General features: G+C 45.7%; 1 protein-coding gene across 1 annotated transcript; it reads right to left on the reverse strand.

Annotated features, from left to right (window-relative positions):
* Window positions 1-3,877: 3,877 nt before the first annotated feature.
* LOC138471419 (mucin-22-like) lies at window positions 3,878-8,197 on the reverse strand. Its single transcript, XM_069609056.1, has one exon. The coding sequence runs from the start codon at window positions 8,195-8,197 to the stop codon at window positions 3,878-3,880; it is 4,320 nt and encodes a 1,439-aa protein (XP_069465157.1).
* Between the last annotated feature and the right edge of the window lie 8,869 nt (window positions 8,198-17,066).

Genomic DNA, 17,066 nt, shown 5'->3' on the forward strand with positions numbered 1-17,066 from the left:
CGCCATAGAGCACCACTGTATCAGACAGAGCACCATAGAGCATCACTATATCAGAAAGAGCCACAGACCATCCCTGTATCAGACAGAGCGCCAAAGAGCACCACTGTATCAGAGAAAGCGCCGTAGACCATCCCTGTATCAGACAGAGTGCCATAGAGGATCACTGTATCATACAGAGCACCATAGAGCACCACTGTATCAGACAGAGCACCATAGAGCATCACTGTATCAGAGAAAGAGCCATAGACCATCCCTTTATCAGACAGAGCGCCAAAGAGCACCACTGTATCAGAGAAAGCACTGTAGACCATCCCTGTATCAGACAGAGCTCCATAGAGAATCACTGTATCATACAGAGCACCATAGAGCATCACAGTATCAGAGAGAGCCCCGTAGGGCATCACAGTATAAGACAGAGTGCCATAGAGGATCACTGTATCAGAAAGAGCGCCATAGAGCGTCTCTGTATCAGACAGAGCGCCATAGAGAATCACGGTATCAGACAGAGCGCCATAGAGGATCACTGTATCAGACAGAGCACCATAGAGCGTCACTGTATTAGACAGAGCGCCATAGGCATCACTGTATGAGACAGAGCGCAATAGAGGATCACTGTATCAGACAGAGCACCAGAGAGCATCACAGTATCAGACAGAGCCCCGTAGGGCATCACTGTATCAGAAAGAGTGCCATAGAGCATCACAGTATCAGACAGAGCGCCAGAGAGGATCACTGTATCAGACAGAGCGCCATAGAGCGTCTCTGTATCAGACAGAGTGCCATAGCGCATCACTGTATCAGACAGAGCACCATAGGGCATCACTGTATCAGACAGAGCACCATAGAGCATCACTGTATCAGAGAAAGAGCCATAGACCATCCCTGTATCAGACAGAGCGCCAAAGAGCACCACTGTATCAGAGAAAGCACCATAGACCATCACTGTATCGGACAGAGCACCATAGAGCATCACTGTATCAGACAGAGCACCATAGGGCATCACTGTATCAGACAGAGCACCACAGAGATTCACTGTATCATACAGAGCGTCATATGGCATCACTGTATCACACAGAGCACCATAAAGGATCACTGTATGAGACAGAGCGCCATACAGGATCACTGTATCAGACAGAGTGCCATAGAGCATCACTGTATGAGACAGAGCACCACAGAGCATCACTGTATCACACAGAGCGCAATAAAGCATTGCTGTATTAGACAGAGCGCCATAGAGCATCACAGTATCAGACAGAGCGCTACAGAGCATCACTGTAACAGACAGAGTGCCATAGAACATCACTGTATCAGACAGAGTGCGATAGAGCACCACTGTATCAGAGAAAGCACCATAGACCATCACTGTATCAGACAGAGTGCCATAGAGCATCACTGTATCAGAAAGAGCACCATAGAGAATCACTGTATCAGACAGAGTGCCATAGAGGATCACTGTATCAGACAGAGCACCATAGAGCGTCACTGTATTAGACAGAGCGCCATAGGCATCACTGTATGAGACAGAGCGCAATAGAGGATCACTGTATCAGACAGAGCACCATAGAGCATCACAGTATCAGACAGAGCCCCGTAGGGCATCACTGTATCAGACAGAGTGCCATAGAGCATCACAGTATCAGACAGAGCGCCAGAGAGGATCACTGTATCAGACAGAGCGCCATAGAGCGTCTCTGTATCAGACAGAGTGCCATAGCGCATCACTGTATCAGACAGAGCACCATAGGGCATCACTGTATCAGACAGAGCACCATAGAGCATCACTGTATCAGAGAAAGAGCCATAGACCATCCCTGTATCAGACAGAGCGCCAAAGAGCACCACTGTATCAGAGAAAGCACCATAGACCATCACTGTATCGGACAGAGCACCATAGAGCATTACTGTATCAGACAGAGTGCCATAGAGCATCACTGTATCAGCCAGAGCACCATAGGGCATCACTGTATCAGACAGAGCACCACAGAGATTCACTGTATCACACAGAGCGTCATATGGCATCACTGTATCACACAGAGCACCATAAAGGATCACTCTATGAGACAGAGCGCCATACAGGATCACTGTATCAGACAGAGTGCCATAGAGCATCACTGTATGAGACAGAGCACCACAGAGCATCACTGTATCACACAGAGCGCAATAAAGCATTGCTGTATTAGACAGAGCGCCATAGAGCATCACAGTATCAGACAGAGCGCTACAGAGCATCACTGTAACAGACAGAGCGCCATAGAGCATCACTGTATCAGACAGAGTGCGATAGAGCATCACTGTATCAGAGAAAGAGCCATAGACCATCCCTGTATCAGACAGAGCGCCAAAGAGCACCACTGTATCAGAGAAAGCACCATAGACCATCACTGTATCAGACAGAGCGCCATAGAACATCACTGTATCAGACTGAGCACCATAGCGCATCACTGTATTATACAGAGCACCAGAGAGAATCACTGTATCATACAGAGCACCATAGAGCATCACTGTATCAGAGAGAGTGCCATAGAGCATCACTGTATCAGAGAGAGTGCCATAGAGCATCACTGTATCAGAGAGAGCGCCATAGAGCATCACTGTATCATACAGAGCACCATAGAGCATCACTGTATCAGAGAGAGCGCCATAGAGCATCACTGTATCAGACAGAGCACCATAGAGCATCACTGTATCAGAGAGAGCGCCATAGAGCATCACTGTATCAGACAGAGGACCATAGAGCATCACAGTATCAGACAGAGCCCCGTAGGGCATCACTGTATCAGACAGAGTGCCATAGAGCATCACAGTATCAGACAGAGCGCCAGAGAGGATCACTGTATCAGACAGAGCGCCATAGAGCGTCTCTGTATCAGACAGAGTGCCATAGCGCATCACTGTATCAGACAGAGCACCATAGGGCATCTCTGTATCAGACAGAGCACCATAGAGCATCACTGTATCAGAGAAAGAGCCATAGACCATCCCTGTATCAGACAGAGCGCCAAAGAGCACCACTGTATCAGAGAAAGCACCATAGACCATCACTGTATCGGACAGAGCACCATAGAGCATCACTGTATCAGACAGAGCACCATAGGGCATCACTGTATCAGACAGAGCACCATAGAGATTCACTGTATCATACAGAGCGTCATATGGCATCACTGTATCACACAGAGCACCATAAAGGATCACTGTATGAGACAGAGCGCCATACAGGATCACTGTATCAGACAGAGTGCCATAGAGCATCACTGTATTAGACAGAGCGCCATAGAGCATCACGGTATCAGACAGAGTGTACAGAGCATCACTGTAACAGACAGAGCGCCATAGAGCATCACTGTATCAGAGAAAGAGCCATAGACCATCCCTGTATCAGACAGAGCGCCAAAGAGCACCACTATATCAGAGAAAGCACCATAGACCATCACTGTATCGGACAGAGCGCCATAGAGCATCACTGTATCATACAGAGCACCAGAGAGAATCACTGTATCATACAGAGCACCATAGAGCATCACTGTATCAGAGAGAGTGCCATAGAGCATCACTGTATCAGAGAGAGTGCCATAGAGCATCACTGTATCAGAGAGAGCGCCATAGAGCATCACTGTATCATACAGAGCACCATAGAGCATCACTGTATCAGAGAGAGCGCCATAGAGCATCACTGTATCATACAGAGCACCAGAGAGCATCACTGTATCAGAGAGAGTGCCATAGAGCATCACTGTATCAGAGAGAGTGCCATAGAGCATCACTGTATCAGAGAGAGCGCCATAGAGCATCACTGTATCAGAGGGAGTGCCATAGAGCATCACTGTATCAGAGAGAGTGCCATAGAGGATCACTGTATCAGAGAGAGCGCCATAGAGCGTCACTGTATTAGACAGAGCACCATAGGCATCACTGTATGAGACAGAGCGCCATAGAGGATCACTGTATCAGAGAGAGTGCCATAGAGTATCACTGTATCAGAGAGAGTGCCATAGAGCATCACTGTATCATACAGAGCACCAGAGAGCATCACTGCATCAGAGAGAGCGCCAGAGAGCATCACTGTATCATACAGAGCACCAGAGAGCATCACTGTATCAGAGAGAGCGCCAGAGAGCATCACTGTATCAGAGAGAGCGCCATAGAGCATCACTGTATCAGACTGAGCACCATAGAGCATCACTGTATCATACAGAGCACCAGAGAGCATCACTGTATCAGAGAGAGTGCCATAGAGCATCACTGTATCATACAGAGCACCAGAGAGCATCACTGTATCAGAGAGAGCGCCAGAGAGCATCACTGTATCAGAGAGAGCGCCATAGAGCATCACTGTATCAGACAGAGCGCCATAGAGCATCACTGTATCATACAGAGCACCAGAGAGCATCACTGTATCAGACAGAGCGCCATAGAGCATCATTATATCAGAGAGAGCGCCATAGAGCATCACTGTATCAGACTGAGCACCATAGAGCATCACTGTATCAGACTGAGCACCAGAGAGCATCACTGTATGAGAGAGAGCGCCATAGAGTATCACTGTCTCAGAGAGAGTGCCATAGAGCATCACTGTATCGGACTGAGCACCATAGAGCATCACTGTATCAGACAGAGCGCCATAGAGCATCACTGTATCAGAGAGAGCGCCATAGAGCATCACTGTATCAGACAGAGCACCATAGAGCATCACTATATCAGAGAGAGCGCCATAGAGCATCACTGTATCAGACTGAGCACCATAGAGCATCACTATATCAGACTGAGCACCAGAGAGCATTACTGTATGAGAGAGAGTGCCATAGAGCATCACTCTATCAGAGAGAGTGCCATAGAGCATCACTGTATCGGACTGAGCACCATAGAGCATCACTGTATCAGAGAGAGTGCCATAGAGCATCACTGTATCATACAGAGCACCAGAGAGCATCACTGTATCAGAGAGAGCGCCAGAGAGCATCACTGTATCAGAGAGAGCGCCATAGAGCATCACTGTATCAGACAGAGCACCATAGGGCATCACTGTATCAGAGAGAGTGCCATAGAGCATCACTGTATCAGAGAGAGTGCCATAGAGCATTGCGGTATCAGAGAGAGTGCCATAGCGCATCACTGTATCAGACAGAGCACCATAGGGCATCACTGTATCAGACAGAGCGCCATAGAGCATCACTGTATCATACAGAGCACCAGAGAGCATCACTGTATCAGAGAGAGCGCCATAGAGCATCATTATATCAGAGAGAGTGCCATAGAGCATCACTGTATCAGACAGAGCACCATAGAGCATCACTATATCAGAGAGAGCGCCATAGAGCATCACTGTATCAGACTGAGCACCATAGAGCATCACTGTATCAGACTGAGCACCAGAGAGCATTACTGTATGAGAGAGAGCGCCATAGAGCATCACTGTATCGGACTGAGCACCATATAGCATCACTGTATCAGACAGAGCACCATAGAGCATCACTGTATCATACAGAGCACCATAGAGCATCACTGTATCAGAGAGAGTGCCATAGAGCATCACTGTATCAGAGAGAGTGCCATAGAGCATCACTGTATCAGAGAGAGCGCCATAGAGCATCACTGTATCAGACAGAGCACCATAGAGCATCACTGTATCAGAGAGAGCGCCATAGAGCATCACTGTATCAGAGAGAGCGCCATAGAGCATCACTGTATCGGACAGAGCACCATAGGGCATCACTGTATCAGACAGAGCGCCATAGAGCATCACTGTATCATACAGAGCACCAGAGAGCATCACTGTATCAGAGAGAGTGCCATAGAGCATCACTGTATCAGAGAGAGCGCCATAGAGCATCACTGTATCAGAGAGAGCGCCATAGAGCATCACTGTATCAGACAGAGCACCATAGAGCATCACTGTATCAGAGAGAGTGCCATAGAGCATCACTGTATCATACAGAGCACCAGAGAGCATCACTGTATCAGAGAGAGCACCAGAGAGCATCACTGTATCAGAGAGAGTGCCATAGAGAATCACTGTATCAGAGAGAGCACCAGAGAGCATGACTGTATCAGAGAGAGTGCCATAGAGCATCACTGTATCAGACAGCGCACCATAGAGCATCACTGTATCATACAGAGCGCCAGAGAGCATCACTGTAACAGACAGAGCGCCATAGAGCATCACTGTATCAGAGAGAGTGCCATAGAGCATCACTGTATCATACAGAGCGCCAGAGAGCATCACTGTATCAGAGAGAGTGCCATAGAGTATCACTGTATCAGAGAGAGTGCCATAGAGCATCACTGTATCATACAGAGCACCAGAGATCATCACTGTATCAGAGAGAGTGCCATAGAGCATCACTGTATCAGAGAGAGTGCCATAGAGCATCGCGGTATCAGAGAGAGTGCCATAGAGCATCGCGGTATCAGAGAGAGTGCCATAGAGCAGCACTGTATCAGACAGAGCACCATAGAGCAGCACTGTAACAGATAGAGCGTCATAGAGCATCACTGTATCAGAGAGAGTGCCATAGAGCATCACTGTATCATACAGAGCACCAGAGAAAATCACTGTATCAGAGAGAGTGCCATAGAGCATCACTGTATCAGAGAGAGTGCCATAGAGCATCACTGTATCAGACAGAGCACCATAGAGCAGCACTGTATCAGATAGAGCGTCATAGAGCAGCACTGTATCATACAGAGCACCATAGAGCATCACGGTATCAGACAGAGCGCCATAGAGCATCACTGTATCATACAGAGCACCATATAGCATCACTGTATCAGAGAGAGCGCCATATAGCATCACTGTATCAGACAGAGCGCCATAGAGCATCACTGTATCAGAGAGAGCGCCAGAGAGCATCACTGTATCAGAGAGAGCGCCATATAGCATCACTGTATCAGACAGAGCGCCATAGAGCATCACTGTATCAGAGAGAGCGCCATATAGCATCACTGTATCAGAGAGAGTGCCATAGAGCATCACTGTATCAGAGAGAGCGCCATAGAGCATCACTGTATCAGACAGAGCACCATAGAGCATCACTGTATCAGAGAGAGTGCCATAGAGCATCACTGTATCAGACAGAGCGCCATAGAGCATCACTGTATCATACAGAGCACCAGAGAGCATCACTGTATCAGAGAGAGTGCCATAGAGCATCACTGTATCATACAGAGCACCAGAGAGCATCACTGTATCAGAGAGAGTGCCATAGAGCATCACTGTATCAGAGAGAACGCCATAGAGCATCACTGTATCAGACAGAGCGCCATAGAGCATCACTGTATCAGAGAGAGTGCCATAGAGCATCACTGTATCATACAGAGTGCCATAGAGCATCACTGTATCAGAGAGAGCACCAGAGAGCATCACTGTATCAGAGAGAGTGCCATAGAGCATCACTGTATCAGAGAGAGCACCAGAGAGCATCACTGTATCAGGGAGAGTGCCATAGAGCATCACTGTATCAGACAGCGCACCATAGAGCATCACTGTATCATACAGAGCACCAGAGAGCATCACTGTAACAGACAGAGCGCCATAGAGCATCACTGTATCAGAAAGAGTGCCATAGAGCATCACTGTATCAGAGAGAGTGCCATAGAGCATCACTGTATCATACAGAGCACCAGAGAACATCACTGTATCAGAGAGAGTGCCATAGAGCATCACTGTATCATACAGAGCACCAGAGATCATCACTGTATCAGAGAGAGTGCCATAGAGCATCACTGTATCAGAGAGAGTGCCATAGAGCATTGCTGTATCAGAGAGAGTGCCATAGAGCATCACTGTATCAGAGAGAGTGCCATAGAGCAGCACTGTATCAGACAGAGCACCATAGAGCAGCACTGTATCAGATAGAGCGTCATAGAGCATCACTGTATCAGAGAGAGTGCCATAGAGCATCACTGTATCAGAGAGAGTGCCATAGAGCATCACTGTATCATACAGAGCACCAGAGGGCATCACTGTATCAGAGAGAGTGCCATAGAGCATCACTGTATCAGAGAGATTGCCATAGAGCATCACTGTATCAGACAGAGCACCATAGAGCAGCACTGTATCAGATAGAGCGTCATAGAGCATCACTGTATCATACAGAGCACCATAGAGCATCACGGTATCAGACAGAACGCCATAGAGCATTACTGTATCATACAGAGCACCATATAGCATCACTGTATCAGACAGAGCGCCATAGGGCATCACTGTATCAGAGAGAGCACCAGAGAGCATCACTGTATCATCTTGCGACAAATGGTATGCTGGAGCGTTTTAACAGGTTGTTGATTGATGCTGTTCTGATTGCAGTGACATGAGAAAACAAACAAAGGGGACTCATTATGAGCCTGCCGGTCCAGAAATAAGGGTGCCGGTAGCAACGTACCAGCACTCTTTCCAGACCGGCAGACTAAAACTGACCTGACGGGCGCAACGGCCATGGAAAGCAGAGTTGTCATAGAAGCACCGGCACTGATCAAAATGGTGCCGGAGCTTCCGAGTGCTCATTCCTGTGGACTCCACATGAATGGGGACTAACATTTTCCACTGCCTGATATCCCGGCACTTTTAATGTCGCAGTGGCAACGGGTTATCAGGCGACAGAAACAGTGTCTCAATCCGGCAGCATTAGTACTGGCGGGTTGCTGCCGGACTTATAATGAGGCCCAAGGAGTAATTGGATGGTGGAACACCTCCCGGTTTGCAGAATGTCCTAACCACTTTTGAGAAGGTTCTCTACACTTTTCCACAGGTTGATGAACCAGGTCCTCCCTGGCATGGACAGTCTGCGCGTTCTTTACCTAGACAATACGGAGTTCTTTAGCCCCAGTTGGCAAGATCCCCTGACCCAACTCTTTGCAGAATTCTAGGCTATTAGGGGACAATTATGTGCCAGGTGGAGCCAAACTCCCTGGTGCTTTCGGGGCAAAAGGATGAGTGGATAAAGTGAGCATATGGCCTTTTAGGAAAGGGCGTATGGAATGGATGGGATTACACCAGGTTCATTCTGAGTCCAAATAACAGAACCAACTCAGGACGATGGCAAAGTACTTTATGAACAATTACCTAAAACAGGGAGGTTACAACGAACATCAAAGGACGTACGCTCAGTCTCTCAATAATCTTTACATGAAATATGTTTTTTATATGCATAATACGTCAGAGTGACATCATACTACGTGGCAATAATAAAAAAAAAACTATCAAGAGTCGGAATTGGTTACAGGAGACATCTAAGTATACTTTTCTATAGGAGCTAGGATTGTTATTGGTTGTTCATTATCAGGCAAACAACTTATGCCCAACTCTAAAAACATGTAATTTCAGAAACATTAGATGCACAGTTTCTCATTGGTCTTTAAACTATAAGGTCATTCATTTTATGGACTGATATAATTGGTTGGCATGCTTGTGCCATGTCTGAAACATTCGGTTCATTTTAGCAGCACGTAAGCCCAGACCCAGCTGCAAGGATATAGGGCATGTAACTACTTCACAACCCAATTAGCCCCGCATCTGTCATCACCCATGCCTTCTGAAATTGTCTTTGTACTTGGCCTTGCAGAACATCCTTGTATTTTAGATTCGACGGTAGTGCGGGCACTTGCTATCGTGTCTGAAACTCCAAGTTTAAGCTCTATTTCCATCCGTGGCTCACGTGACAGGAGACCATGATTTGGACCATTTTGCAGCTTTTAAATGCTCTAAATGAATTAAAGTTTGGCATCATGAACCATAATGTGAGAAGGTTCACCCTCTGCATACTTGTTCTTCTTCAGAATAGATAGCTGACCTTAGTTGTTTCAGTCTTGGCTTCAGGCCAGACAGCCTCGCCATGCAGCTCCATGAGCCTACTATTCTTGCTGCGACACAATTTTCTCTTTGCGTTTCGTGAGTCCTGGCTTACTAAATTCATGATATCTATGTCCAGTTTCTATACAATGTCGGTTTTGCCTGCATTCTATTCACTACTGATAGCCAGCTTCTATGATGACTTAATCTATCTTGTATTTCTGCAACTGTACATTTATTAAACGGTTGTGTTTCAGCAGCACTTTGTGCACGTGTAATCTTCCTTTTCTATATTGGGAAACTCACTCAATTCTTTACTTCACCATTGGTTTCTTTAGGATCTACACATCATCTTTATCCGGGGTTTCGAGACGTCGTGCACACTTCTTTATGACGTCACCAATTCATTGGTGAGCTTCTTTCCACACTCCTGCAGGTTTTTCCCTCCTGCAGGTTATCATCACATCGAGGGTTCATTCGGTTGGGTTGTCTCAATGGGTATCTTCGTTCAAACACTCGCTGTGCTATTGGTATTATGGCTGGTATCAGGCACAGCACAATCTCATGTCTCCAATACACGGGAGGCAGGGGGTTCGGGATCTCCTGCAGACGCACACAGCTGCTCCTTTACAAAAGCATGCCTCTTCCTCTCACCTGACCATTGGGTCGGAGCAGGTCTCAGCAAACTGAGTGAGGTGGGCTGAAATAAGCTACTGGCATTCATTAGTCAGAGCCGGGGGCCAGCACTGGGCAGCTATCGAGAAGAAATGTGATGTCATCATCTGGGCTACAAATACAACAGGCTCCTGAAATAGACTAAGTCAGGAAGTCCACAACAGCGCGTCAGATTCGCAAAGCATGAGCACGTAACAGCACCTCCCGCGGTGACATGCGCTGCAGAGCTATTTAGGGCCGCGTACACGTATGACAAACTGAATATCTGAGCCCGGACATGAAGCGCGGCAATCAGCAAGGAGACATGTTGATGAGGTAGCTCAGTGGGCTAATGTATTTATTGTCAGCATTTGTATTTTACTTATATTTATTTAATGAAAATGAAGAGTGGTTTTCAACGATCACTGAATGCATGGCATACTGATGGCGGCAGCAGCCCCATTTCCCTGGGCGTTACAAACCTTTACAAAGGAATAATGTAGCAGGTCATTCCGAATGGTGGTGGAGGGGCTGGAAACAGTCATATATATACATAATTATCAGGTGGTGCTGGTGGTGCTGGTGGTTGGGAGTACTGGGGATGGGCAGAATGGGATTGCAGGCTCTGGGGCCCATCCTGTCAGTAGAGAACGCTGTTAGGGATGATATTGGAGCCAGTCACTGTTGGACTTTCTTTAATTTCATGGGGTGGGGCGGTCTAGTGACGGGGGAGCAGGAGAGTGAATTAGGGGATGCATGGGCATAGACAGGGTGGACAGGCATGGTCAGGCATGGTCAGGCATGGTTAGGCATGGTCAGGCATGGTCAGGCATGGTTAGGCATGGTCAGGCATGGTCAGGCATGGTCAGGCATGGTCAGGTTGAGAACTTGCGAGGGGGAAGGGTCAGGCTAACCCGTGAATGCCTTTATTCACAAGAAGATGAACCGTGAATGAGTAGAGAGCATTGTGCATGGATAGCGCCCCCTCTAGCCCTGTATGAAAGTGGGGTGCAGAGGCGGGGGAAACTCCTGCGAGGTTGTAGAGAATGTGGGTACCAAAGTTCATTACCTTGTTCAGAGGAGCAGTTGAGTAGAGGGGCAACCCCCATGAGGAGCTGCATCAGTAAGGCAGTCATCTGAGGGTCAGAGGGGCGATGAACATTTTGGTGGGATCCCATGTGCCATTGGGATGAATAGTACACATGTTCCTGAAGTTAAGGTGGGCCGCCCGTAGCAGTGGAGGTATTGCGGTGCTGAAGCTTCAGGTCACTGTCAAATAGAGCCCCCCTAGAGGGAGTTGGCCACTGGAGTCACCCTTGGCTGCGTTTGGCTCCAGTCAGCGATTGCCCAGGCTGGTCTCCTTGAGCAAATGAACTAAGGAGACAAGGAGATGGTCACATGACGCTCTGGAAACCACCGCAGATGACCACCTGGATTCCATCAGGCCCAGGAAGCTGCTGCAGGCCTCTTGGTGCAACAGTGAGAAGGGGGCTTTGCTTTTTCTTTGGGGCCTTTAGCCTGTGTGAATGGCTCTGTGGAATGACATGGTGTGGGGAAGCAAACACCCTTTAATGGTAGCTCCACTCCCTGCAATGTCGCCTGGTTAAACGACTTTCTGGGTGCCGGCCATAACGTCCAAGATGGCTTCCACCACATCCAGGAACCAGGGAGAGGGGAGCTTTGCTTTTACAGCATGGTCCTGGGGTGCTGGTCAGTGTGCTCTAGAAAGTGAGCAAGTTCACATCTTTATTTTATAAATTGGTGATTCCTGTGGCCTGTACCACTCCCATGAGGAAGCACTGAAGTACCAGCAGTCAGAGGGTTAAAGAGCTGCTCCAGGGCTCCTGACAGGCCTCCCAGTATGACTGGTTTGGGCTATGTGTACAGCGACCGTCTCCGCCAGAGTGTAGACACACTCCTGTTCTGATGTCTCTGGGTGCACGTGCAGTCCAGGCCGTGTCTCCATAGCAGTCTACTGCAGACAAAGGAGAGCAAGGGCCGTCCTTCCGCGAGGGCCATGCTCACGCGCTGCATTTGCCCTCCATTGGTGGAGAACTAGTTTGCAGCCATCTTGTCCCATTTCTACGAGATGAATTGTCTACCCACCTTTCATCGAGAGTGTGCATCAGTGCCCAGAGAATAGACTGGCTCATGCTGTCCATGACTGAAGATGGGGAAGCTGGCTGAAAGTCAGTCATCTGGGAGAATCTGTCTTCAAGATGGCCCAGAAATTGCGAATTCGGGTTTTACATGGAAAAATCTCTCCACTAGTATACATGTAGATTAAGTCCTTTCGGCCACGACACACGTGCCACCTGGTAGCCATGACTGCCAGTTCACCTCCAGTTCAGAGCCGCAGGAGCAATGCGTGGTGTAACGCAATGTATTAAGTTGAAAGAAGTATACATCGACAGTTATGAGAATATGGTTATGTATATTGCGCATCTAAGCAAACTCCCTGCAGCTTATCATGTATGGAAGAAGGCGGGGGAAATACTCCCTCATTTTCTAATACACCTGGAGGAGAATTCAGTCAATTTAATAACAAAATATGCAGATTATTGCTGAATCAGCAGATCATTTTACTGTGTTTATTATGTGCTATGAACATGAATTTTAACTATTTTGAATTTTGTGGTATTAGAGGGAAGTTGTAATGATCGGATGGAATATTTATGTATGACACATCTGGATTTTAGTCTGTATTAATTTGGGTGAAGGTTTGTATTGACTATAAACACAAAATAAAAAATAAAATTAAAAAAAACTATTTTAGTTTAGTGTTTATAGTTAATACAATCCAGTTAATTGTTCTCTTGATTTGATTTGATTTGTGAATGTGTAAATGGCATATCCCAAAGAAAGGGAAGCCAGCAAAAATGACATCTGATTTTATGATCTAATTTACATACAGATTACAGTTTAGGCTGGATTGCAATAAACAACCCAGGTTTTTGACTTTCTCAGAATATTCAATTGGGTTCCCAAATAGAGTTGGGCAAGGAGCCGAGTGTAACACATTGGCTACTTTAGTCTTTGAACCGGAGATAATGATCTCAGTCTTGGATGGATTAAGCTGAAGTTTGTTTTCTAGGATTCAACCTTGGATTTTACCAGCACAGGTCAGAACTCGCACCATTGCTTCCAATGGTTGCTTTCATCTAACAGAGATCTGTGTGTTGTTAGCATAGGAGTGGTAGCATGAGTCAAATTGAGTACAAATGTTTAAGAGTGGAATATTTATTATACCCATTGATTAAAAGCAGTGACAGAGAAGAACCTTGGGGTACTCTGCATCTAACAGGAAGTGGATCAGACAAATGTGGACCTACTTTGACCTGTTGAACACTGTCCGTCAGAAAAGACCTGAGCCACTGATAAATGTCTTGACTTAAGAATGTCAAAGACCACTGTATCAAAGGCTGTCTCAAAAAAACTCATCCCAGACCATGGTTAAAGCAGATTCAGTGCCGCGATCTGGTCTGAAACCTGACCGATAAGGGTCCAGGTTATTATTCTGCTCGTGAAATTTCTATAGTTGCATGGTAGCAACTATTTCTAGGAATTTTGCTGGCCATAAAAGACCTGCAATAGGACGATAGTTAGTAAGAATTTTTCAGTCTAACGTTGACTTTTTTAAGAGAGGAGTGAGATAGGATTTCTTTAAATCTAGTGGAACACAACCTTGTGTTAATGAGGTATTTACCAAAGTCTAAACGAACTTTCCACGGGCAGAGGCATGCTGTTTCAGAGGTTCAGCGGGAACAGGGTCATCAACAAGATTGGTAGATTTCAAATTGCTTATCAACTTGATGACAGTTTCCAGACTGACTGGTGAAAAGGCAAATTTGGACATGGGCAGTTGATTATCTGAAAATATTGCCTTGGTGGTTATGTTGGGTTGCAAAGTCGCATATTGAGTGTCTATATTGTTTGTAATTGTCTCTAGTTTATCATGGAAAAGGAAATTAAAGTCAATAACCATTTTTTGAGATGCCTGTAAACTAGAATTAACACATGAGGGATTAGTAAAATTTCAGATTACTCTAAACAGAGTTGGGGTCTATTTTTGGCCAGATTAATCTGCTCTTGGAGACATAGGGATTTGGCTTTGAGAATCTCAGCCCTATATAACTTCAAGACAAATTTGGCTTCCATACGATCACTTGCATTCCTGGTTTTAAACCGTTGTTTTTCGACTTTGCGATAACGACCTCTAAGAACATTTTTTTTTGTCAATATACCATTGGTTGTTCTTTTTTGCAGCTTTCTTAACAATTGTACAAGGAGCAATAGCATCACAATTAGCTTGCATCTTGGTCATACGTTCGGAATACAAGGTTGTGCAGGTTAGAATTGATTGAGCAATTGTTAGATCATTCAACATTTAATCGCTAGATATGCAATTCAAATCTGTCTTTCAGCGGCGGAATTCTTAATTCACATGCAGCTTCTTTTGAAGTGTAATATAGTCACATAGCAAAAGAGACAGCAAAATGATCAGACTAATAAAATTACCTCCGTCATTAGGAGTATATTGACATGTCCAAGCCAAAATGTGAGAAGAAGAACCCCAGTTTAAGGAATGGAAGTTGAGTAACTCCAGGGTATGTTTGGCCAATATGGCTACTCCTCCTCCCTTCTGTGACTCCCTATTCAGCCATTTGATTTGAGAGCAATCAGTTACTAAGAGATGGTAGAAAGTAGTGCAGGTGGAAGTAAACCGTGATCCAGTAATAAACAGTATATCCAGGTTATAAGCACCAGGGAGGTCATTTATAGCAACTGTGTTCTTCATTGCAGATCTGGTATTTAAAAGGGCACAGGACAGCAGAGGGGTCGACTGTAATAGTTTCTTGTCAGACAGAGTGCAAGGTGTGCCGGGCAATGTGCCTTTTTCACTGAAACCTCTGTTGCTATGAATATTTTAGATGTTTCCAGAGTATAAGGTATAAGGGAACACACACAACAGCTTTAATCTGACGGTCTTCTCCCCACCTTTTTCATATGCTGAAACCATAGATTTTCTTTAAATGAACAGCATTATTAAGATATGCATTTATATCTTCATGGTTCTCCTCAATATCCCTTTTAAACGGAAATAGACCCCAAGCTCTATGTGGGACGATAATGGATGTCGCATTGACACCCTCCATATCTGTAGATAAATCATTGACCTTTCCCAAGTCTACTTTATCATTTATGACATTTCTGAATGCCTAAACAATAAGGTGAAAAGCACAAATCATAATCCCAAATGATATCACCATCAATAGTCCATAAATACCTATGGACTTTCTGGAGGGAAGTGAATTTCTGAAATGTTGAAACCTCTCCATTTTGTGTTAACTTTAATATGCACATTATCGCTCTCCAAACAATACAATTATTCTTGGGATCTCCAAAAAACATAATGATGTTTACTCCTCTTCGTAACAGGGCTGGATAAGGCTGTAATGTGTAGGAAAAAAACGTATAGAGGAGTGTGTGTATTGTCACTAAATTAGCTACCAAACACAATGAAAGATACTCTATTTTCTATTCAAACTCCGGATTCTTCTCTCATTGTCTCTTTTATCTTATCTAAAAAAAGTTCCAGGATAGCGGCCTGCAAGTTTATTTACTCCTTATTGAATTTGGAATACATGAATCCCTAACCTGAAGGTGTGATATGTTTGTCGTTCTCTTTGTCTCTGCTTCTGGCCATCAAACGAGTCAGCATGCAAGGAACTATTTCTCTTGCTTCACTGTGGGCAGCTTCAGGAGGGGTCAGTGTTTCGCCTTTATAACGTTTGATGTCGTGTAGGTGCAGCCACGCTCTCTGTCCCCTTGATTTCACGACTGTGAGACTAGCTTCTTCCACTTCATGTGGCCCCTCAAACTACGGAGTACTCCAGGTACATATGAATTTGCACACCAGCACCTTGTCTCCAGGATACAAACTTGGGGGCTTTAGCAATTCTTCTGTTTCAAGAGGTCGATTGTCTTTGTTGCTTCTTTTTGAACCCTCCATTCTGTTCTTGATCTGTTGAGACATGAAATAAATACTTGCAGTCATTGTTGTTAGGTAATCATGCATCTCATCAACTAATTCCTTCGCTACTCTGTGGGCATAAGTTCTTATCCTTGTTGGAGGAGCAAGTGGGGTTCTCATACAGTGTTCAGACACCAAATCATGAGGACTTAGATGGTGATCTGAGCCAGGCTGATTTCTCAGGACATACATGGCAAGGGGCAGGCAATGAAGCCACCCCTTTTTTAAGGTTATTTTGAGCTTCGCTAGTCTTTCCTTTAATAATCCATTTAATCTCTCACAGAAACCATTCACCTGTGGTTGATAAGCCGAAGAAGACGTGTGCTTAATACATAATACAGGATGGAGCAACATAACAGCTACACAACTGTTAAATATCCTTCTCCTTCTGCTAAGCAGCTTCTCTGGGCATCATACACCTGAAGGAAGGGTCTTTATGGAGAAAGCACGTTATGCCGGATTCCTCCCACTTGAAAGCACTGCAACAAGAGGTGTTATGATTATAGCTCTGCCAGGAATCGAACTTGCAACATGGAGTCTGCTGCGTTGTCAGAGGCCAGTCCGTTGCTCATCCTATTTCCGTGAGGATTGCTG

This window comes from Ambystoma mexicanum, chromosome 8 (genome assembly GCF_040938575.1).
Source record: "Ambystoma mexicanum isolate Mex_15411 chromosome 8, UKY_AmexF1_1, whole genome shotgun sequence".
NCBI classification, from domain to species: domain Eukaryota; kingdom Metazoa; phylum Chordata; class Amphibia; order Caudata; family Ambystomatidae; genus Ambystoma; species Ambystoma mexicanum.